At 53.6% G+C, this 20734-nt stretch overlaps 10 protein-coding genes across 10 annotated transcripts; 7 read left to right on the top strand and 3 right to left on the bottom strand.

The window, feature by feature from the left end:
* Positions 1 to 1905: 1905 nt before the first annotated feature.
* Positions 1906 to 2274, top strand: DACRYDRAFT_109464 (uncharacterized protein; the record flags this gene model as incomplete). The annotated part of the gene is made up of 3 exons (XM_040768883.1): positions 1906 to 2065; positions 2117 to 2217; positions 2266 to 2274. The coding sequence occupies 3 exons, from the start codon at positions 1906 to 1908 to the stop codon at positions 2272 to 2274; spliced, it is 270 nt and encodes an 89-aa protein (XP_040626938.1).
* A 1150-nt stretch (positions 2275 to 3424) lies between these two features.
* DACRYDRAFT_55351 (uncharacterized protein) lies at positions 3425 to 5529 on the bottom strand (the record flags this gene model as incomplete). Its single annotated transcript, XM_040775317.1, has 8 exons — positions 3425 to 3445; positions 3516 to 3766; positions 3825 to 3975; positions 4129 to 4282; positions 4344 to 4434; positions 4632 to 5130; positions 5189 to 5371; positions 5422 to 5529. 8 exons carry the CDS (start codon positions 5527 to 5529, stop codon positions 3425 to 3427), a joined length of 1458 nt encoding a protein of 485 aa, XP_040627052.1.
* A 495-nt stretch (positions 5530 to 6024) lies between these two features.
* On the top strand, positions 6025 to 8143 carry DACRYDRAFT_17096 (Rsm22-domain-containing protein; the record flags this gene model as incomplete). Its single annotated transcript, XM_040771256.1, has 5 exons — positions 6025 to 6394; positions 6461 to 6749; positions 6802 to 6953; positions 6988 to 7037; positions 7085 to 8143. 5 exons carry the CDS (start codon positions 6025 to 6027, stop codon positions 8141 to 8143), a joined length of 1920 nt encoding a protein of 639 aa, XP_040626937.1.
* DACRYDRAFT_23565 (ribosomal protein L1) lies at positions 8115 to 9134 on the bottom strand. Its single transcript, XM_040773286.1, has 4 exons — positions 8944 to 9134; positions 8682 to 8894; positions 8313 to 8634; positions 8115 to 8264 (listed from the first exon to the last, which is right to left on the bottom strand). The coding sequence occupies exons 1-4, from the start codon at positions 9127 to 9129 to the stop codon at positions 8191 to 8193; spliced, it is 795 nt and encodes a 264-aa protein (XP_040626936.1). The 5' UTR covers positions 9130 to 9134; the 3' UTR covers positions 8115 to 8190.
* A 185-nt stretch (positions 9135 to 9319) lies between these two features.
* On the top strand, positions 9320 to 9695 carry DACRYDRAFT_55371 (uncharacterized protein; the record flags this gene model as incomplete). Its single annotated transcript, XM_040775319.1, has 2 exons — positions 9320 to 9509; positions 9565 to 9695. Coding segments are annotated over 2 exons (321 nt in total), but the record flags the coding sequence as incomplete, so codon positions are not given.
* A 962-nt stretch (positions 9696 to 10657) lies between these two features.
* Positions 10658 to 12833, top strand: DACRYDRAFT_117633 (alpha/beta-hydrolase; the record flags this gene model as incomplete). Its single annotated transcript, XM_040770425.1, has 4 exons — positions 10658 to 12092; positions 12149 to 12417; positions 12468 to 12691; positions 12750 to 12833. The coding sequence occupies 4 exons, from the start codon at positions 10658 to 10660 to the stop codon at positions 12820 to 12822; spliced, it is 2001 nt and encodes a 666-aa protein (XP_040626934.1). The 3' UTR covers positions 12823 to 12833.
* Positions 12834 to 13181: 348 nt separating this feature from the next.
* Positions 13182 to 15354, top strand: DACRYDRAFT_117632 (alpha/beta-hydrolase; the record flags this gene model as incomplete). The annotated part of the gene is made up of 4 exons (XM_040770424.1): positions 13182 to 14628; positions 14677 to 14945; positions 15006 to 15229; positions 15282 to 15354. The coding sequence occupies 4 exons, from the start codon at positions 13182 to 13184 to the stop codon at positions 15352 to 15354; spliced, it is 2013 nt and encodes a 670-aa protein (XP_040626933.1).
* A 649-nt stretch (positions 15355 to 16003) lies between these two features.
* DACRYDRAFT_117631 (homoserine O-acetyltransferase) lies at positions 16004 to 17647 on the top strand. The gene is made up of 3 exons (XM_040770423.1): positions 16004 to 16279; positions 16325 to 16498; positions 16555 to 17647. Exons 1-3 carry the CDS (start codon positions 16017 to 16019, stop codon positions 17567 to 17569), a joined length of 1452 nt encoding a protein of 483 aa, XP_040626932.1. The 5' UTR covers positions 16004 to 16016; the 3' UTR covers positions 17570 to 17647.
* A 182-nt stretch (positions 17648 to 17829) lies between these two features.
* DACRYDRAFT_109456 (FAD-binding domain-containing protein) lies at positions 17830 to 19493 on the top strand (the record flags this gene model as incomplete). The annotated part of the gene is made up of 4 exons (XM_040768882.1): positions 17830 to 18316; positions 18360 to 18505; positions 18551 to 18632; positions 18664 to 19493. 4 exons carry the CDS (start codon positions 17830 to 17832, stop codon positions 19491 to 19493), a joined length of 1545 nt encoding a protein of 514 aa, XP_040626931.1.
* Positions 19494 to 19542: 49 nt separating this feature from the next.
* Positions 19543 to 20686, bottom strand: DACRYDRAFT_55337 (small-subunit processome; the record flags this gene model as incomplete). The annotated part of the gene is made up of 4 exons (XM_040775315.1): positions 19543 to 19974; positions 20041 to 20247; positions 20302 to 20415; positions 20465 to 20686. 4 exons carry the CDS (start codon positions 20684 to 20686, stop codon positions 19543 to 19545), a joined length of 975 nt encoding a protein of 324 aa, XP_040626930.1.
* Between the last annotated feature and the right edge of the window lie 48 nt (positions 20687 to 20734).

Genomic DNA, 20734 nt, shown 5'->3' with positions numbered 1-20734 from the left:
TGGCTCGCTGCGGAGAGAAGACTGCCGCTTTCGCAAACTTTCCTGACGGTTGGAGATAGAGTGGAAAGTGTAGGACCGGCAGTCTCCTTTTCTCGGGTGAGAATAGAGATATTCTAGGAAAACATCGAGGTGCCAATGCGTACGTCGTCTGATTTGAAGCGTGTGCACTTGTTCAATGGAAAAGGAAGTCATATATGTTACTGATTGGAGCGGATTTAACTTAAAGAGTCCGGCCATTTTCGGATTCAGCAGAGAAAACTTGTTGAAATATATATTTTGGTGCGACCATCGTTTGCACTGCAAACTGATGTCGGGCATGATTTGGAGACTGAACATCACACTCTCCGGTAAACCTGTAAAGATCAGAATATCATTGTGAAGTAAATGATGAGAGAACCTAAGCCCCGAGAAAATTGGGATCACTAGCGGCTAATGTTGGAGATAGGAAGTCATGTGACTTAAGCCGCTGTTCACAGTAGAAGTGTTAGAAGTCTTGATCTACAAATGCCTGACACATTGGGTCACTGCATAAGCACGGTGTGGGTACGGAGATTTCGGCGGTTCTAGAACATACCCATCGATTCCGATCCAGCGGCGCTCGCCATTGTTCGGGATGCGACTTGCTCTCATCCCTAATTCGCAACAAAACGACGTAGTGGCGGCTGGCGAACTACTCATACCCCAGGAATGCGACTTACCTGAATGTAACGGTCAGATACCGAATATATGACCATACCTGGCAGCAACCTATCATGAATTTCGATGGTCAGAGACGAGAAGGACGCACGGTGGTGGATGGACGGCAAGCCAAGGGTCCGAAATATTCCCACCGCATGATCCCAGGACGCCGTACTATCAGCTAGCTCTTAGCCTAAGCGATACGTCGGTCATTAAAAGGAGGTAGACGACTGCAGTTACAGCTAAAAGCTGACGTGTTTGTGTAGCGGCATTAGGGTGCGATGAGATCTGGGTTGCGGAGCAGTCCGGCTCTGCGTTTAGCCATCTCTTCCGTATTCTCCGATATCCTTCCTCAAGTCATGCATGTTCTGGGATACACTGGCGATCCGCAACCTCGAGGGAACGGCACGCAGATAGACAGTACAAGACATAGGGTGAGGCCGACCGAACGAGGTTGTAGTATGTCACAAGTGAAGTGGGAATTTGGTGTGGTCTGAATTGCGCGGCCCGTGGCGTTATTCATCCGCGCCAATCGCCAGTGAGTCTGTATACGGTCCAAATGCGCCTTCCAGATTAAGCACCCGTCCATGAGACGGATGATTACTATGCTGAAATACGCTTCCTTGAGCATCAATGCCGATGAAAGGTACACCCATTGAAGGAACAAAGGAAGGGAAAGGAGTTGAACGGTGCTTTCAGCTGGGGCGGACAGGAAGTTGAGACAACAACTCAGCGCTCATGGCAGTTACTTAATCTGTGGTATATTCCACACTAAGACCTATTCAGAGCGTGGACTCATGCCATACTCCACTTGTCAGGGCTGCCGGGGCAATAGAATCTTAATGCCCCTGTCTCCCGCTTCGATCGCATCTGATCTTCAGGGCTTCCGGCCACGTTAGTTGGTTCCAGTCGTATTTTTCCCACCGCATTGCCAACACATGCCTTAATGCGCACGGAACGTGATTGCTGCACTTCACGGCATAATCTTCGCTTCGCAAACCCCGCAGCCTTTCGTGCGTTGTCTCATCCTGAGTCGTATATAAGGCGCGTGCAGTTGCGGTTCACTTTCGACTGTCCTACCACCGATTGAAAGCAGTCAATCTTGCGCTAGCCCGTCTTTGAACTGTACATACCTTGTGCGCTCTATTTCCCGTTCTATACCCTGCACGACATTCCGCTCAATCACCGCAGTGATCCTCCCTACAGCCTCTCCTCCAATCATCCATAATGTCAACTGGAAACGGTCCTGGTACTCGCAGCGACTACTCGATGCAGCTTCATAACTTCTTCCAGAAAGAGGAGAATCGCGGCGACGGATCGCGTCTCGCCTTCTCTGAGGCGGGAATGGGTCCCGCCCATAAGCCATCCTGGACTATCAAAGTACATAGTACGTATGCTCCCTCAAGTTGCTTCACAGCTACTGACCGGGTTGTCCTAGTTGACGGCCAAGTATTGGGGTGTGCATCTGACGTGCGCAAGCAAGTCGCTAAGAATTGGGCAGCACGGGAAGCTATGGCCAAGGCTGGGATTCCGTTCTTGGTGCGTTGGCGACTTCTGTGATTGGGCATGTCAATGACACTCAGACAGGACGAATGACCCAGATACGCACGCTCAGTGTCGTGGATCATATCCACGACGTTGATCTCCCTCTCCTTTTTTTTTGACTATCAATGTTCCCAAATGGACGGAAGCCGGACCGAAACCGACCGAATGGGACACATTGATAGCTTTGTTGACTCTAGTTGTAAGTTTCTAGGTGCTTGTACCTTGAATGGATAAAGCAAATTTGTCCCGTTGTCTGCCTTGAGTATCTCCGTTATCTTCCCGATCAGTGTCCTTCTCCCTAAGGGCCTCGGAGGCAAACAAGCGCACCAAATTCTTCTTCAACGACCACCTCTATGGCGGGCAGTCGTGAGCGGCTCCTTGGGCTCGCATTTGCCATTTCAGTCGGTTCGTTCGCGAATCTCCATTCAAATGAATGCGGTGCTAATAAGGAAGATGCTCTAGGCATTGCATCAGGAATATACGCGTTCAAAGAACCCTTGGAGCATGAGACGAGACGCTTGTACGCCTGATCTTCTTCTGCTGGAGACAGCCGGTCGGTAATAATGCGTCATTTTTGCCAACAACTAGTTCAACCTCAGCCAAGGGAATAAGTGAAAACAAAGAGGGCGTGACAAATACGGACGTCCGAGAAGCCGGCGAGTTACTGGCACGTTCTGATGGAAAGAAGCCGGAGTCAAACACACCGACCAAGGACGTGGAATAACAATGGCACGTCCACAGATATTGATTCTCATGCGGCCTCTCGAGAAGATAAACATGAGGTAAAACAGTAGAGGTGATAGACCTGTGTATCGCTTTGTGATACGGTTTGCCCTTTGTTCTACTGTCTCGTATGATTTTGTATTCGTACGGTTGTCCCCGACTACCGAGGTAATACCTCGTCGGCACAGTTGAAACATCGATGGAGTATGGTACTTTTAGTTGATTAGTAGACATAACCCCTAGTCAGCGGCTGACGGGCCCCTTATCATTGCAGGGTCTCTTGTCAAAAGCAGCAATAAAGCCGGGCTGCCGGCTTAGTTGGCAGACATTGTTTCCATTGTCTTCCTGTGCTATACTACATATTGAAACTGTCTAATGACTATACATGTCAGGTACAGGCATACACATCGCCGTCGCGATCATGTACTGCGAAGACCGGCTATCAAACCACCCATTTACTATTCTGATGAGTGCTTACCTAGGTTCTTCTTTCCCAGATCTGTGCCAGTCACATGAGTATACCCTGTCACAACATGCCCAAACAGCATGGGAACCACATTCCTACTCACCTGTAGGACTGTCTCACTCAGGAAGATCATCTCCCTCCGCACCTCTTCCACAATAAGATCCTGCAGCTGAAACCACTTCTCGCCTTCTCCCTCGCGGGCGCCTGTCGCGCCCGGAACCGCCTTGCCGGCCCGCAACTGAACCTTCCAAACGGTGTTTTCTTTATCACGAGCCGTGCCCGCTGTCGATTCATGCGTGACGTTTGCAACGAGGTCGTATACCGTGGATTGTCCAGGTATTGGATTGTCAAGATCTGAGATAACAGGGTTTCGGTGAGGAGAAATCTTGGAGTTAAGCAGTACATCGCTTACATTCGCGGAAGTCGACACCGCGGAGGGGAAAATTTACGATGGTGGGATTCTTTTCTTCAACGAAGTTATTCTTTGTGAATCGTTTGAAGTGGAGGATGATGTAGGGCGGCAGCCGCTGACACTTGTATCTACGTAGTTGACCCGCAAATTCCTTCGTATCATGTCAGTATTTCAATCTGTACGGTGAAATAAAAAGGCGGCGCGGCATGTCCGAAGCCAAGAGGGGAGGGAGAGACATCATCCTGAGGGAGTGACGGTCGTTTAAAGGAGTGTGAAGATGAAGAAGTAAGAACATTGCTCTCACCTGAGTCGTGCTGCCGTTATATTTGGCCAGAACCGAAGCCAATGTCACTTGCGGAATAATATTCTTCTCAATTGAGTCCTGGAATATCGGTGGAGGGGGAAGATCCAGTGATAGGAAGAGAAAGGGGGAAGAAGTGGATTTGATTTCTGTATTCCTGAATGAATGAGAAGTTCCCGAGCGAGCGGAAGGAGGGCTTGCCTCGGTCCATCTGAAACACCGGTCGTTCGCTGCCCAAACGGTCGGATTTAACAATGATTTGTTGGGTATCTAATCGCACCTCGCCCTGGAATGTGTGGTAGATGACACCTGGATGATATGTCAATATCTTGTCACGGGTCTAATCATCACAAGTAGAGAAGAAGCTGAACGTAGTGACAGGCAGTGGAGACCAGAGCAACGGTAACCGCGCGGACAGGGCATCCGGGCGCCACGGACAGCAGGCGTCGCTATCCTGCTCCTCCAAAGATGGGATGGCAGAATCAAGGACAAGGGCAAGGACTCACTTGAATCGCGTTTCTTCGTGCCGCCCAACCCCTTATGGAGTATATTGAGTAGCCAGCTCATGAACTCGACCGGATCCCCCTGTTCGGTGATCTTGAACTTGCCAGCACTAGCTCTTGTGACCTCTTGGAGGAATTCATGTGGGGAGACCTGCGCCTTAAATAGCCGCGGGTTCCACAGCTTCTTCGCCAGGGTAGCAAAACGCTTCGCTAATTCGGAGTACTTCGGATTGAGTTCGGTAAGGAGCAGATAATCACGCAACGGAGAAACATGCAGCAGTGCGTGAATGATGACGTTGAGATAGTCGTTCCGCTTGATATTGTTCAGGCCGATGTACCCGGGTATGTAGGGGTGCGAAGCGAGATCGTATGAGGGTCTTGTCAAATGTTCCGCAGTGGACAAACCGGCCACCTGGTTGGCTGTGAATTTTGGCGACAGGACGGCCGCTATGTCCTGAAGTGACGGGTCCGATACGGAATAGCCGTCAGGAAGGACGTAAACCTGTTGCCCAAATACAGCTGGTAAGCGCCGGCAGGGTCTGCCGCGGAGGCTGGCTTACCTTGGTCGTCTCCAAATTAATAAAGACATGATGGTCCTCATGGATCGAATGTGAATATGCATATGAACTGCGGCCCCGACCCTGAAAGTACTTCCCACAGACTAGGCAACCATAGATGTTAATGTTGGAAAGCGAGACAGAGCATAGTTTTTCGAAATCAAAGTCGAGGGCTGACCGGTCAATCTGAGGTCGATCAGACCACGAAACCGAAAAAGGGAATTGACTATGCGCACCGTATCGAGATACAGATCCATTGCCTTTGTTGGTGCACTTTCCACCGGGACAGGCTCTTCTTCCTCTTCGATGTCCTTGTCCTCCACAGGCCCTGCACCACCATTCATAGTTTCTTCTATTACTTCAACACCACCAGAGATAGATACATCTTCTGGAGGTGGCGGTTGAAGGGGTGCGTCTTCTCCTGGAGGTGGGGGAGGTGCGGGTGTAGGTTCAGAAGGGAGTGGTGGACCAGAAGCAGACTCCGACTCGACCACTGGTATCTCCTTCTCTCCAGCTCTCGCTTTTTTTGCCGGTCGCTCTTTACCAGTTGGCTCAGAGGCTTTAGTTTTTTTAGTACGGCGAGGAGGCATATCTAGTTCAATGCTGGTATAGTCGTTGTCAGTTGAGCTTCCTGTGGGTTGAATTTCCGCGCCATGAACTCGACGCGACTCAATGCTCGTCAGGGCACGGAATAACTCTCGGATTAATTATCACGTGAGCGCATGAAAGTCGGATGCATCTCACAAGTTCTGCGATCGGTAAAGGGACTTTGAGCGCACAGGCAAACAACAGAGGGGCATTCGCCCTTCTCTTTTCTCTTTCCCATTCTTTGTTCAGAGATGTACTGCGTTCGATGGGTCAATTTGCTGAGAGTACCTCTCGTTCGAAGTGTGCAGAATGCACCAAACCCACCTCTCAACCTCGACCCGTCATACGAAGAGCTGCTCGCGACAGATTTGTCAACGCTGCGACGGCGAAAATTTCCAAAGCGCGTGATTCCGGAGTTAGAACATTCGCCGTTGCCACATCCGAATGACGAGGCGCACATGGATCTCGATGGCAAGGCATTGGAGGCAGAGGAGGACGAGGATATTGAGTACGAGGGAAGGGAGGAGCGCAGGAGTATCGCCGCTGTCTACGGAAGCAAGAGGATCGGTGCTGTGGAAATGCCATTTCAGCTAGTGAGCCAGATATCTATGATGATTTCGGGTGCGTGACTGTGGAGCGAAGCGTTTGTGGAGCGAAGCGTTTGAAAGTTCTGAGTCACTATTTCAGGCCTCGATAAACATGCCCTTCGTTCGGATGCGAAGCGACTCTACTTTCACCCCTCGAACAACCGGTGGCACGCAACGCCTCTGTCAGCGACAAAGACACGACAGGGTGATAGAGATGCAAGAAATGGGATCGCCCATATATCGGTTGGGCTGCCGGCACAGTACTCAGTGGTAGAGAACGTGCTGAAGGAAGTACGGCACCGCATCGGCCCAAGGGAGGAGCTTGGTCTGGAAGGATGGATGCCTACTCAAGTGGTAGACTTCAGCGCCGGCGTCGGTGCCGCTCTTTGGTATGCCGTTTAGTAAGACGCTGCATATCTGTGACTAACCACATTCTTGAAGGGCCTCCCTGAAAGTCTTTCAAGGAAAAGACGCACCGGACGACAGCGAAGCATCCCTCCCGCATAGCACACTGAAAAAATACATCGCGGTAAACCCAAATGAAGGTTGGAGAAAGTTAGCGGAAGAGCTGCAAAATGGCGAGTCTACTTTAGGTGATGGTTTCTGTGTGCTTATGTGAAATCACAGACATCCATGTTGGTGAAACAGAGGTTACATATTTGGAAAAGTTGCAACAAGTGAGAGTCCTTTGTTCCGTCCGACACGCACGCTGATCGCTTCCCAGGATACTGTGCATCCCGACACTTTACCCAACACCCTTGCCATTTCTGCATTCACCCTGTCCCAGATGACATCGGAAAACAACCGGCGCGCATTCATCAAGGCGTTTTGGGCTACGGGTGCCGAGGTTATGGTGCTTATCGACCGTGGCACCAAAGAAGGATTCACACATATTGCCAATGCTAGGCGGCGACTGTTGCGCTACGGAAAGCATGAAGCTTTGGTGGCCGAGTTTGGGGCAGATGTATATCCTTCTGAGCCTCTAGAGGCAATCACTATCGGCGGCTCTACGTTCGTTGAAGAAGTCCCTAATCGGCTGCCACCGGGCGTGAAGCTAGATGACATACCCGGTCTTGCCCACGTTGTCGCGCCTTGCCCGCATGATGGTCCTTGTCCGCTACACGAAGCCTTGTTGGAAGGTGGTAAAGACTTCTGCCACTTTTCACAGAGGCTACAGCGGCCCGAGTTTGTTCGTCTCACCAAGCACTCTAATTATGGAGAAGAAGACACGCCTTACAGCTATGTGGTTATTCGGCGCGGCCGGAGACCTACATTGGACGCTGATAGCGAGAGGCGAGGAACAGGCCGACTGGGAGGCGTAGGGAAAGAGATGGTACTTCACGAACGGGCGAAGCGGGCTGAAGAAGCCACTGTCTTCCACGAAGGGGACGAGCTCGTAATTGGCATGCCCCAAGAGGAGGAAGCGATGTCGAGAATCATGCATGCCGACCACGAAGCGATCCGGATCGAATCGTATGAGTGGCCCCGAATTGTCTACCCCCCGCTGAAGAGGAGCGGGCACATTGTCTTCGATATGTGCACCCAGAGTGGCAACATCGAGCGGCACACTATCCCGAAAAGTCAAGGGAAGCAGCCGTACTATGATGCGCGGAAGGCTATGTGGGGTGATGCCTTCCCGCATCATCCCAAAATTCCTCCCATCGTCCGGGAAAGGGGGATAAAGAGACTCATCAGAATGCGCAAAGAGGAGAGGGAGAACCGGCGTATTGAACGAGAGCAGCAGAAACAGTGGAAAAATGAGCAAAGAAAGGCAGCCTTATGAGAACCTGTATTAGATATTGCATTATGTGTACATTCTGCCTGCCCCACTCAGATTGAGTAATCCCGGAGCTCTATGCCGGGCCCTTGGGTCGAGCTTATGTACACCTGCTGGATAGCGTATACTACAGCCACGACTCAGTTTATGCGCTTTCCTGGATGTGGTGACGCACCTCTGCCCGTCTCATAGCTTGCTTTCTTTTCGTTGCCTCCCCTCTTGATATTGTCTAGAAGCACCGCAATGTTCTTCTCAATCTCTTCCGTCGTGAAATGTACCCTTGCGACCTTGGTACGCACCGCACCGGATCTGTCGACTTTCCACGATGACATGCCCTTGGCCTCTTGGATTCCCTGAACCACGTCTGTCACGAGCGTGCCACGCTTTGCGTTGGGCATGAGACCCCTGGGTCCGAGCGTACGTGCGAGTCGGGCGATAGTGGGCGCCATGCTTGGCGTGGCGAGCACAGCTGTCGGCTGGATTTTGCCATTCAACACCTGTAAGTGCGTGAGCGCATGCCAGTTCCACAAATTGCAATCCGTACACCTTCCACTAGATCTTCTCCTCCGGCCCACGTTGCGCCAGCTGCCAACGCCTGGTCCACCTGTGGTCCGTCACAGAATACGAGCATATTGACGTCCTCCGTGCGAGGATCGCGGGGAAACGAGAGCCGACCACGCATGGCTGCTTCACCACGCGTGAAGTCTGTGTTCACGGTCAACTCGATCGCATTATTGGGTCGAGCCACTTCCACAGACTAAGGATGTGTATAAGCATAGATCGATAATCAGAATGGTTGTACGTACCTTCAGAAGGAATACTGCGTCGGGAATGGACATCGCCTGTTCGTTGATCTCCTTTGCCTTTTTCTTCTTGCTCGCAAAGGCAGGGGTAGAAGCATGCAAACATCTTCTTGATGGTGTTGAACTCGCACAGAGTGATGTATAAGAGGTAGACGGTCGTAAAGACCGTACCAACAGCGAGGTCGACATCTCCGACGAGCAGGAGCAGAGGGACAGACGATGTCAAAGCAATTTCCTATTCGAGGTCTTCTGAAATTTAGCTTCCGTCGATCCCTTGCCTCCGCCGCCTTCTCTCTCCTCGACGGTGTCCACACGACTTGTGTTCTTCCCCTCTCCTGCCAGTATGTCGCGCTCACCATCTCCAAACGGCGACGTCCGCATGAAGGACGACCGGCCGTTGTCACCGGAGCTTTCGAGTTCTCCAAAGAAGGGGGATGTCGACGACCGGGACGCGCCTCACTTTGTGGTGGTGTCTAACTTGACGCGGAATGTCGAGGTTTACCATCTTAGAGCAATATTCGGTATCTATGGGGAGATCCTGAATGTTGACCTGCCACCTTCTGGTAATTGTGAGTCACTGTATGTATATTTTTGCTGATGTGTGTGCTTATATGCGCTATGTAGCGGGACAAAATCGAGGTCGTGCATCGCTGGAATTCTCGACCGCGTCTCAGGCTGAGGCCGCTCAAAAACACATGCAAAAAGGTCAGATCGACGGCAATGTCGTGACCACCGAACTTGATACTCGTCCTCTACCCCGACAAAGTCCTGTAGCATTCCAGAAACGCCCGACCTATACAGAGCGTGATCAGGATCGAGATCGTGGTGGCAGGTATGCCAGTGGTGGGAAGAAGTACGTTGACAGTAGGAGTCGGAGCCGGAGTCCTGTACGAGGAAATGGGTACCGCGAGCGAGACCGGCACAGGAGCTACAGCCCGGAGAGAAGCCCTGTGCAGAGGAGAGACGGGGCGGAAAGATCGTACGGTCGCGATCGAGACCGTGATCAGGGCGCTGCGTACGGACGCGCACCAGTGCGTGCACCACCGAGAAGGGTTACCCCACCACCCAAGTTTGGGAGGCCCCGCGACCGCTCTGACTCACGCGACCGTGATCGGAACCGCAACAGGGACTCTAACCGCCGCTCATCGCCACCTCGTCGACGCCGTTCCTACACGCCTTCTGGAAGTGGGTCGCGTTCACCCAGCCCACGCTCCGACAGAAGTTATTCGCGCTCACCCACGCGCTCCCGCAGCATATCTCGGACACCGGACAGCAGGGACCGCAGCTATACGAGAAGCCCAAGCTACGACTCAAGGGATCGCAGCAGGAGCAGGGAGAGGAGCTACAGTAGGACACCGAGTCCCAGGGGCAGGGAAAGGAGCAGGACCCCTCCCAGTGAGCGCGGTGCGAAACGATGAGTCGGTGTGTATGTGTGCTTTCAGACTGCGCGATTTACGGCAATGTATACTTCATGTTAATCAGACTGCATCAATGGTGCCATTCCAACACAGCAGCACCATGTGCAACCCTTTGGAATCCCTTTGCGACCACATGGCTGCGCAATTGTAATTCGGACTTCTTTGGCCATCAGACGACAATCAGTATTCTCTCTCTATCATATTGTTCTGTGTCTACTGCTCGATGACGTGTCCCTCTTGAGTACATATAAAGTGTGGACTTTCGTGCTTTGGATTGCAGTATCACAATAAACAAAAGGATGTCACTCGACAAAGTCATCGAAGGTGTCACAGGGTCGACGTTCATCACCCACGTCGCGCTCTCCCCGTCCGCTAGGCAGGTCATCTACTCCATAGCACCCAAGTACCACTCAGTCAAGCAAGAGAATGCGACCTCCGCGCTCTGGATCTCTGACCTCTCGCCAGGGTCGAAATCTCGCCAACTAACATCGGGCGACCATAACGACAGTCTCCCTACCTGGTCTGCGGACGAGAGCGGAGTGTTCTTCCTCAGCGACCGACACAAGCAAGATGACAAGCCCGGCCCTGCAGCCATCTACGCCATTCCTACCAAGGTTGGCGGGGAATCTTACGCGTTCACAAGCAAGGAGAACAAATCCGCTATCGGACAATTCTGGCTCAGCCCTGACGGGAGATACATCGCCTATGTGGCATCACGCGAGCCGACAGCAGAAGAGCAACGCAAGGAAAAGGAGAAAGACGATCCTATCATATTTGGGGATAAGAAAGCGAACGCTCAACTGTGGCTCTTAACTCTCACGACCCGCCAAGTGCGCAGGCTTCAACTTGGACCGAAGGACAACTGGCATGTCCAGTGGATCGCCTGGAGCCCCGATTCGAAAGATATTATGGTGCTCATGAAAGAGAACTCGAGTCTGGAGTTCAACGAAAGCACAGCCGCGTTGCTCCGCCTTTCTGTGCTCCCCCATGCAGCAGGTCTGGTGCAGCAGGTCTGCACTCTGCCGAGGTTATCGGCTGGAGTCGTTCTCTGGCCTTCTCAAGACGAGATCTCACTGTTGCAGAGCTTTATTCCCGATCAGCTTTCGTCCTCCATCACTCTGTATTTCCGATCTTCGCTACCTGAAGGAGACATCTGGAAGCAGTACTATGGCGATGTGGAGGATCTCGTCGGGATCCAAGATCTTCACGATGGGAAGACGTTGGCGCCTATGGTCGCGTATGGAGTGCAGACACGATTGGACCTCCTCACCTCTGCAGGACCAAAGAAGACGATCTGGTACGGAGACGGGAACGTACCCGACGAATATGACATCAAGTTGACTAAGAACGGCGACTATGTTCTTGTGGCAGTCGTTAGCTCTGGAACACGCAACGAACCCCCCGAGCTGTGGACCGGTACTCTTGCAAGTTCTAAGCTTGCCGAAGGGGAGACATTGAAGCTTACCGAGAAGCTCTCGTCCCACAATGCCTGGACTGCTGAGCTCCCCAAGATCAGCGTACAGGTCATCAAGTACAAAGCCAAGGACGGCACGGAGATCGAGGGGATCGTCACTTGGCCGAAGCACAAGGAGAGGAAGGCATTGCCGACTGTCCTGTTTCCTCATGGCGGACCATATCATAGAGACACCCCGGACTTCGACCTTAAATCCTATTGGGCCAAGGAACTGCCCGTCTTTGCTGGCTACTTGGTCTTGTGTCCTCAATATCGTGGCAGTAAGTGATTCAAATCGGCTCGTGATGCATGACAGTCCACTAACAGCACGCACTAGGCTCAGGAAGAGGGAACCGTTTCGCCCGAAGTGCCCATGCTCAAATGGGAACGCATGACTGGACAGATTGTTACGACATGTTACAGTATGCGATTGCACAAGGCTGGGCAGACAAAGACATGCTCGGACTGGCCGGATGGAGCCAGGGAGGCTTCCTAACAGCCTGGGGTGTGAGCCAGACTAAGGATCTGTTCAAGGCTGCTGTTATGGGTGCGGGCGTTTGTGACTGGGGCATGATGGCGGCGGAAAGCGACATGCCAGAGTTCGAGGTCAATTCAATTCTGTTTCCTCAGGCTGGATGTGGGCTGACACTCTGCAGGCTGATCTTGGCGGTTCTTGGCCGTGGACTGAGAACCGCGTTGACCAGAATGGATCGCCAATTCGCCATATCAAGGGTATCAAGACACCTGTGCTGATCCTTCATGGTGAGAAGGACGCCCGTGTGCCAACCACGCAGGGGATCACATTCCATCGCGGTTTGCGCCGGGTAAGCGGGCACCCCGACAATCATCAATTGATCATCTACCCCAGAGAGCTACATGCGTAAGTCGATCGCAGGGCAGGTGTAGGATGCTGTGAACTGAACAATGATTTATTGTAGCTTTACTGAAAAGAAGCATGCTGAAGACGTAATACGTAGGCTGATCGGACACATGGATGCGTACCTGATATAGGAATGAGCCGGAGCATCTCATGGGAATCAAATAGTTGAATGATTCGGTATTACTCTCATATGAGCTGTATTGTACCGTGAGAATAAGATGAATGAATCGTGATAATGCCGTACGTGTCGCATGGTCGTACGGCGATAACCATGCGGGTACAACAAGGCCCAACGTCGTGTGCCCAATTGTCAAATGTACGTCGACATGATGGTGACCATCTATGACTCTGTCACCGACACGCATCAAATCACCGTCTGTGATGACTGCGCGCTCGTTGTTAGAGGTCTCCACCTTCGATGCTAATCAACTTAAAGCGACTTAAGAGACTAATCCGTTGGCGGCGACGAAGACATTCCCCACCAAAGACGATGTCACTCGAGCAGGTAATCACTGGCATCACCAGCACATCCACCATCCGGCGTGTCGTACTTTCACCGTCAGCGACGCAGGTAATCTATGAGATCTCGCCGATTTATACGCCTGCAAGCCGGTCAAACGATATCTGCACTCTCTGGATCTCCGACGTTGCCCCTCGCTCTCGCGCTCGCCAACTGACCTCGGGCGAGCATAACGACTTCCGCCCCGTCTGGTCGACCGATGAGAGCGAGGTGTACTTCCTCAGCAATAGGCACAAGCAGTATGGCTATCCAGGTCCGGCAGCGATCTACGTTCTCCCCTTGAAGGCAGGGGGTGAGGCATATGCCCTCACAAGCACGGAGAGCAAGTCCGGTATATGGTGGTTCTGGCTCAGCCCTGACGGGAGATACATCGCCTACAAGGCTTCGCGCGAGACAACTGCAGAAGAGCAGCGGAAGGACGAGAATAAGGACGACGCGATCGTTTGGGGCGAGACGAAGGAGAACGCGCAGTTGTTCCTGCTTAATGTGGCTACTCGCCAGGTGCGACGGCTGCCTCTGGGCGCGAAAGACGACCGGCACGTTGTTGGTGTCGCTTGGAGTCCGGACTCCAAGGAACTCGTGGTCTTGATGAAAGTGAACGTGGACAGGGAGTTCAACGAGTCGCCATTGGCCGTGCTACGACTGTCGATCCTCCAGAGCGCGAAGGGCAAGGTGCATGATGTATGCACGTTACCGAGACTACAGTCATCGGACGTGCGCTGGCTCGCAGGTGACAGACTCGCCCTTCTGCAGAGTTACGTCCCGGAGCATCGCACATCAGCGTCGACGCTCTTCTTCCGCCCTGCCTCTGCCCAGAAGAACGAGAAGGACGCCTGGCAGAAACACTATGGTGAAGTGGAGGACGTCATGGGCCTCACAGACATCGGGGACGGAAGCACGCTCGCCCTTACTATCGCGTATGGCGTGCATACCCGGGTCGACCTCATCTCCACTTCTGGCCAGAAGCAGATACTCTGGCAACCGGAAGAACTCATGTCTGGAGCGTCGTTCGACGTCAAACAAACAAAGAACGGGGACTACGTGCTCGCCATAGTCGCAAGCTGTGGTTCGCGTGGAGAACCGAACGAACTCTGGACAGGCACAATCTCGGCTAGCGCGCTAGAGAAGGGCGAAACACTCAAGCTGACGGAGAAGCTGTCTTCGCATAATATCTGGACGGAGGAGGTGTCCAAGCTGACCACCGAGGTCGTCAACTATAAGGGCGAGGATGGGACGCCCCTTGAGGGGGTGGTGACTTGGCTTAAGGGGAAGGAGAGGAAGATGATGCCGACTATTATACTCCCTCATGGTGGGCCGTATTATCGTGATACGCCCGGCTTTAGCGTGGAGTGGTATTGGAGCAGGGAGATCCTAGCGTTTGCGGGGTATCTGGTGCTGTGTCCACAATATCGCGGCAGTACGCGTCATTTCTTGTTCCTCCTAAGGAGGCTAACATATCATACAGGCATGGGAAGAGGACACGACTTCGCACGCGCCTCGCATTCCGGTATGGGCACAGCAGATTGGACAGATAGCCTCTCCCTGCTCACGTACGCGCTCGGCCAAGGCTGGGCAGACAAGGACAGGCTGGGCCTGGCCGGGTGGAGTCAGGGCGGGTTCCTGGCTGCGTGGGGAGTGGCCCAGACAAAGGATATGTTCAAGGCTGCTGTGGTGGGGAGTGGGATCTGTGATTGGGGTGGGATGGCTGCGGAGGCTGAGGAACCGGATTTCCAGGTCTGTGTGGTAATTCCATCGTTTATAGCGGTACTTACTGAAGTGCTCTATGCTGTTCAGAGTGATTTGTCAGGCTCAGCACCCTGGTCACCACACAGGCCCGACCTGGCTTGTTCGCCCATCTCCCACGTGCAGGGCGTACAGACCCCGGTGCTCATCCTCCACGGACAACAAGACACGACCGTCCCCTCATCACAGGGTGTAGAGTTCTTCCGCGGTCTGAGGCGGATGAGTGCGTGTCGGGAGAAACACGCGTTGGTGATATACCCCCGGGAGGGGCATATGTGAGGTCTTGCTCACCTTTGTTGTAAAGAATGGCGGTTGACGTGGTGCCAGGATCGGGGAGAAGACACATGCGGAGGACGTGATGCGCAGGATTGTGGCACATCTGGATGAGTACTTGAAGTAGGCGTCGAGTCTGGAAGAGAGATGAGATGCTGTGCATCTCCGGATGGACTCTGCATGTACACTCATTCACTGCTGATGTGCATATGCAACTACGGACAGTGGGATGACTCGGACTCGCATGTTATTTATTTCGTGACTCTTGCGCGTTCTGTGGGCACGGTTGCATAGAAACGGCTTCCTCGATGGTCTTTGGTACCTGCTTCTCGCTCTTCTGTGCACAGTAAAGGAGTTTTCCGAGTCAGTCAAATTACTACGTATACATGAAGGACATCAGTCCGCCGACTCACCCTATCACGTGACCCCTAAGTGGCAGTGCAGACCCTATGTATGGCGTAATTTGGTGTAATTTATATTTCTGTGCGCGTGCTCGTTCGGTTATAGACTTTCCGGTCAACTTCCTCCTCGAACAAGAACGAACTGAGCGCTCATCTTCGCTCATCTTACACGTTACACCTTCAACGGACGAGTCAGGGTATTCTGGACAATATTTTTTATTCTGTATTCTGGGATATACTATTCTCTACCTTGCTTATCTGACGACACGGGACTACTTTAAGCCGTGGACGCCGCAGAAGATCGAGTCAGCATTCTCTGGTAGACTTAAACGCTTCTATCAGAAGGCCGATACAGGACAGGCCCCTTTACTTCCTCCTCATTCCCCAAATGGACCCACCAGCCGCACTCGCCACCCCCCCTCAGGCATCCTCCTCCTCCCCTTCCCCGCCGCCGTCCGCGTTCGTAAACCCATTCGAAGCACTCGTAGCGGGGCAGACGATCACCCATGTACCGTCGTTCGAGCTCGAATCGGGCCATGTGCTCCGGGACGTACCGGTGGCGTACAAGACTTGGGGACGACTCAACGAGCACAAGGACAATGTGATGGTGTTATGTCACGCCTTCACTGGGAGTGCGGATGTCGAGGATTGGTGAGCACGACCTTTTAATTATCGAATTGAGCTGACAGCAAGCAGGTGGGGCCCGCTCTTAGGCCCGGGGAAGGCATTTGACTACACCCGGTATCTCGTCATATGCTTCAATGTCATGGGCAGTCCGTATGGGAGTGCGAGTCCTGTGACGCGTAATCCTGACACTGGGAGGTCATATGGACCTGAGTTCCCGTTGACCACCATACGGGACGATGTTCGGTGCGTATCTCCTCCCGTGCGGTAAGGACGACAGCTGACAATACCGTTCCGCGCAGACTTCACAAACTCGTACTCGATTCCCTCGGCGTGCGCTCCATCGCTGTCGTCATCGGAGGCTCGATGGGCGGGATGGCCACGCTCGAATGGACGCTCTGCACGCCTCCCAGCTACGTCCGTCACATCATCCCCATTGCCACTTCAGCGCGACACAGCGCGTGGTGTATTTCCTGGGGGGAAGCACAGCGGCAGTCGATCTACTCCGACCCTTCCTACGCAGACGGGTATTACACGCCTGACGACCGGCCTGAGACGGGACTCGCGGCTGCGCGCATGGCTGCTCTGCTCACGTATAGGAGTCGGGATAGCTTCGAGAGCCGATTTGGGCGTCGAGCGCAGGGGGGTGGGAAGGCAGTTGTCGGTCTCGCTACCCCTCCTGAGAGCCCGAGGGAAACGGGCCCAGAAACGCACCTCGCAGTGCATAACGATGGGCATAAGGGCTCACGGCGTGCTCAAACTCCTGGGGCCGTAGCGGAGAGAGCGGTGGAGATGATCAGCGCTGCCGACGTAGAGCGGAGTATTGCGATCCGGCCTGCGCCGCAGATCTTTTCTGCCCAAGGATACCTGCGCTATCAAGGAGAGAAGTTCACGAGCCGGTTCGACGCCAACTGCTATATCCATATCACGCGCAAGATGGACACGCACGATATCGCTCGCGGGCGGACGGACCTGGCAGACGAGAGCGCTGCTCTTGCCCAAGTGCTGAAGACGCTCCCTCCTCGCACTCTGGTAATTGGCGTGGAGAGCGACGGGCTGTTCACACCCTACGAACAGCGGGAAATCGCGGCTCATATACGGGATTCGGAGCTGGTGATCATCCGCAGTCCGGATGGGCACGACGGGTTCCTGCTCGAGTTTGAGCAGCTTAATACGCACATCCTCAGATTCTTGAAGAGGGAGCTGAAGGAGGTGTACGAAGCTGAACCGACGTATTCAGGGGAGGAGAGAGCGGGGTTTGGGATTGAGAAGAGCAGCTTGTTTGGAGAGGCTGAGGCGGACGTTGCGAGGTGGTGACAGGTACGGCGGGTGAGAGATTGAGATGTAGGATGCGGGTTGAGTGTACTGGTAAAAGGCTTGACGCAGGATACCCGGGCTTGGAGGCCTAAAAGTGCTCGCCTGATACTAATGTATAATGATATCTATCCACAAACTCGTTGATGGAAAGAAGAAGCAACACGTGATTGACTGAGGATGTTGGTGTTCGATTCCCATACAACAGAATATCAATGTAATTCCTCCACCATGTAACACTTTACCATTTTGAAGTGCTTGACATGCGTCAACTATTTGATTTACAAGCTGTTGTTATATACGGATGGGGAGCGCTCGCAGCCCAGAGCTCTTCTGCCAACCACACAGAACTCGAAACCTGCCTTTCGTCTCTCTCCTTCCCTGTAGTCCTCCCCACTTCCCCCGACTATGCCCTAGCATCAAGAGCCTACAATCGGCGGCTCTCCTACCACCCCTCTGCCATCGTCTACCCGTCCACACCAGCCCAAGTCTCCCAGTCGATCCTCTGCGCCTCCCGCTCCCGCACACCGGTGGTCGCAAGGTCGGGGGGGCACAGCGCGGCTGCCTTCTCGCTTGGAGGGAAAGACGGGAGCTTGGTGGTCGATCTGGCTGGGCTGTATGGGGTGGTCTGGGAGGACGAAGAGGGGCTGAGGGTAAGGGTTGGGACGGGGCTGAGGCTGAAAGGGCTGGGTAAGGCGCTGAGGAAGAAGGGCAGAGCGCTCCCTCACGGCACTTGCCCTTCTGTCGGAGGTTAGCTCGTCGTTTTCTGTCGAGCGGAGCTGACTAGCGTCAGTTGGGGGACATGCGGCGTTTGGAGGATTTGGATTCACCTCGCGAGAATGGGGGTTGTTGCTGGACAGGATCGTCGAGGCTGAAGTTGTGCTCGCTGATGAAAGACTCGTCAACGCCAGCTTGGAGGAGAATGAAGATTTATTCTGGGTAAGAAGGTGCATGTTGGTGGACATTGTCACTCATAGCTTGTAGGCTGTCCGAGGATCTGCACCGTCCTTTGGCATCGTCACCTCCTACACGTTCTCCACTCTCCCAGTACTGTACACAACTATCAGTCCAATGAGCAAAGCACTAACATCTCCCAGAACCGCCCGTAACCACCGCCTACTCGTACGTCTTCGCCGGCAACGCCTCCTCCGCAGCACAGTGTTTCCTCGCCTTCCAGGACTTCGCATCCAACCATGCACCTCCGCCATTAGGCATGCAGTTTTCCCTCATCCCCGACCAAACATACGAGCTATTCGGCTCCTACACCGGCCCTCTCTCCTCATTCGAGGATATCTTCCTCCCCCTCGTAAGGGAATGCGAGTCTACCTCTGACCAGGACTCAGGCACGCACGCCTGGGCCCAGGAATTGGGCTGGGAAGCACACCTCGTCTCCCAAGCCGGTACACCCCCGCGCGTAGCAGACTGCTTCTACGCCAAGTCGCTCATGACCTCTGACCGTACCCTTCTCTCTAGCGAAACAGTAGAGCGGTTCATGCATCACTTGTGGGACGAGACTCCAAAGGTCCGGTTGGCGTGGTTCGTAGAGGTGGACGTGTATGGCGGGAAGGGGTCGGCGATCAACGGCCTTCCGGCTGGGGGGCGTGCATTCAGGTATAGGGATAGGCTGCTGGGTTTCCATGTCAAGGCCAGCTCGAGGGACCTGCGACCTCCCTACCCTGCCGAGGAGATACCGTTTGTTGAAGGCCTGGCGCGCGCACTGAGTGAAGGAGAGGAAGGCGCGAGCTTTAAGGCGTATGGGAGTTATGTGGATCCTAGGCTGGAGGAGTGGGAGGAGATGTATTACGGAGAAGAGATTTATGGGAGACTGAGAGTGTTGAAGGAACTTTGGGACCCGACAGGATTGTTTGGGTTCCCGCAGGCAATTGCAGGGGATGGGAAGGTAGGAAGAACGAGGGATGAGCTGTAGAGAATTGGATACGCAACGATGGAAGCCAACAATACGATTATCAGAACGCTCACTTGCTCCTAACAAATTTCCACTTAAACACCCTCGGCCTCCACGTCCTCTCTTCCTTCTTCCTCTCCTCCCCATCCTCATCCCCCTTCTCCACATCATCATCAAACTTGACCTCCTCCGCCTCTCTAAGCTTCTTCTTCCCTCCGGGGCCCATGAGCACCTTCTGCAGCTCCAGTTCAGAGAGGGCGAACCGGAGCTGATGGTCCCTCAGCTGGCGGGCAGCAAGCTCCGCGAGCAAGTGTGAACGGTGCTGTATGCGTTCGGCCTCTGTGGAGAGCTCATTGAGGTCGGGGTCACTTGCGGCCTGGGAGGGTGCAGTGCTTCGGCGTTTGCCTTTTGAAGAAGGGGGCAGCCAGCCAAGGGCGTCCAGGTCCATTGGGGTGGTGTCTATGTGGAACTCCTCGTCACCATCTTCGTCCTTACCCGCAGTCTCTAGCAAAGCAGTCGGAGGTTGATACGTCCTCACTGTCCACGAGTCAGAGCTGTGCATAAGAACGGACATAACAGGCATACCTTCTTCCTCCGTTTCCGCAAACACCACATGTCCAGTGCGTTTCACAGCTGACAGCTTGCCCTTGCTCAATGCAGAGCCAGCTACCAGCCCAGCAGTTTTCAGCGTCTTCAATTCGCTAGCCGTGAGTCCGCTCGTCGACGGTAGCAAGTCCGCCAACAGAACCAACTGGGCTTTGAGTGCCTCGATCCGCTGCAAGCCCAATCACATCAGACATTTGATCGAAAGGGACATTCAAGCGCTTACTCGGAGGTTGGCAGCCTTCTGCGTTCGGATATAGTTAGCGTCCTGACTCTTGAGGACCTTGACCACATCCACTGGGAGGGATACGTTCCCCCTCTCCTGAACATGCACGCCTCCCTACACATGATCAAACCCCGCTCACGTCTCTCACCCAAAAATCACTCACCTCCGTCCTCCCCTTCACCATCCCAAAGTAGAATTCATCCTTGTTCCGCTCACCAGCCTTGATCCGCAGCCGGTTCAGCCTGTCCTGCTTAGAGTGGTAATCCCGCGCTCGGAGGATGTAGTCTTTGTGCTTCTCGAGCAGGCCGAGCTTCTTACGGTTCGCAAGCTGACCGCGCTCTTTGTGGTTTCGCCGTGGGGCGGCATTGCGTATAGAAGAGGACATGTTGTTGAGATATGTGCAGGAGGAGAGGTTGCTCTTGGGTCACAAAAG

This window comes from Dacryopinax primogenitus (assembly GCF_000292625.1).
Source record: "Dacryopinax primogenitus strain DJM-731 SS1 chromosome Unknown DACRYscaffold_14, whole genome shotgun sequence".
Classification (NCBI taxonomy): domain Eukaryota; kingdom Fungi; phylum Basidiomycota; class Dacrymycetes; order Dacrymycetales; family Dacrymycetaceae; genus Dacryopinax; species Dacryopinax primogenitus.
Note: the sequence above shows the minus strand (reverse complement) of the source record. Positions and strands in the feature narration are given on the sequence as shown.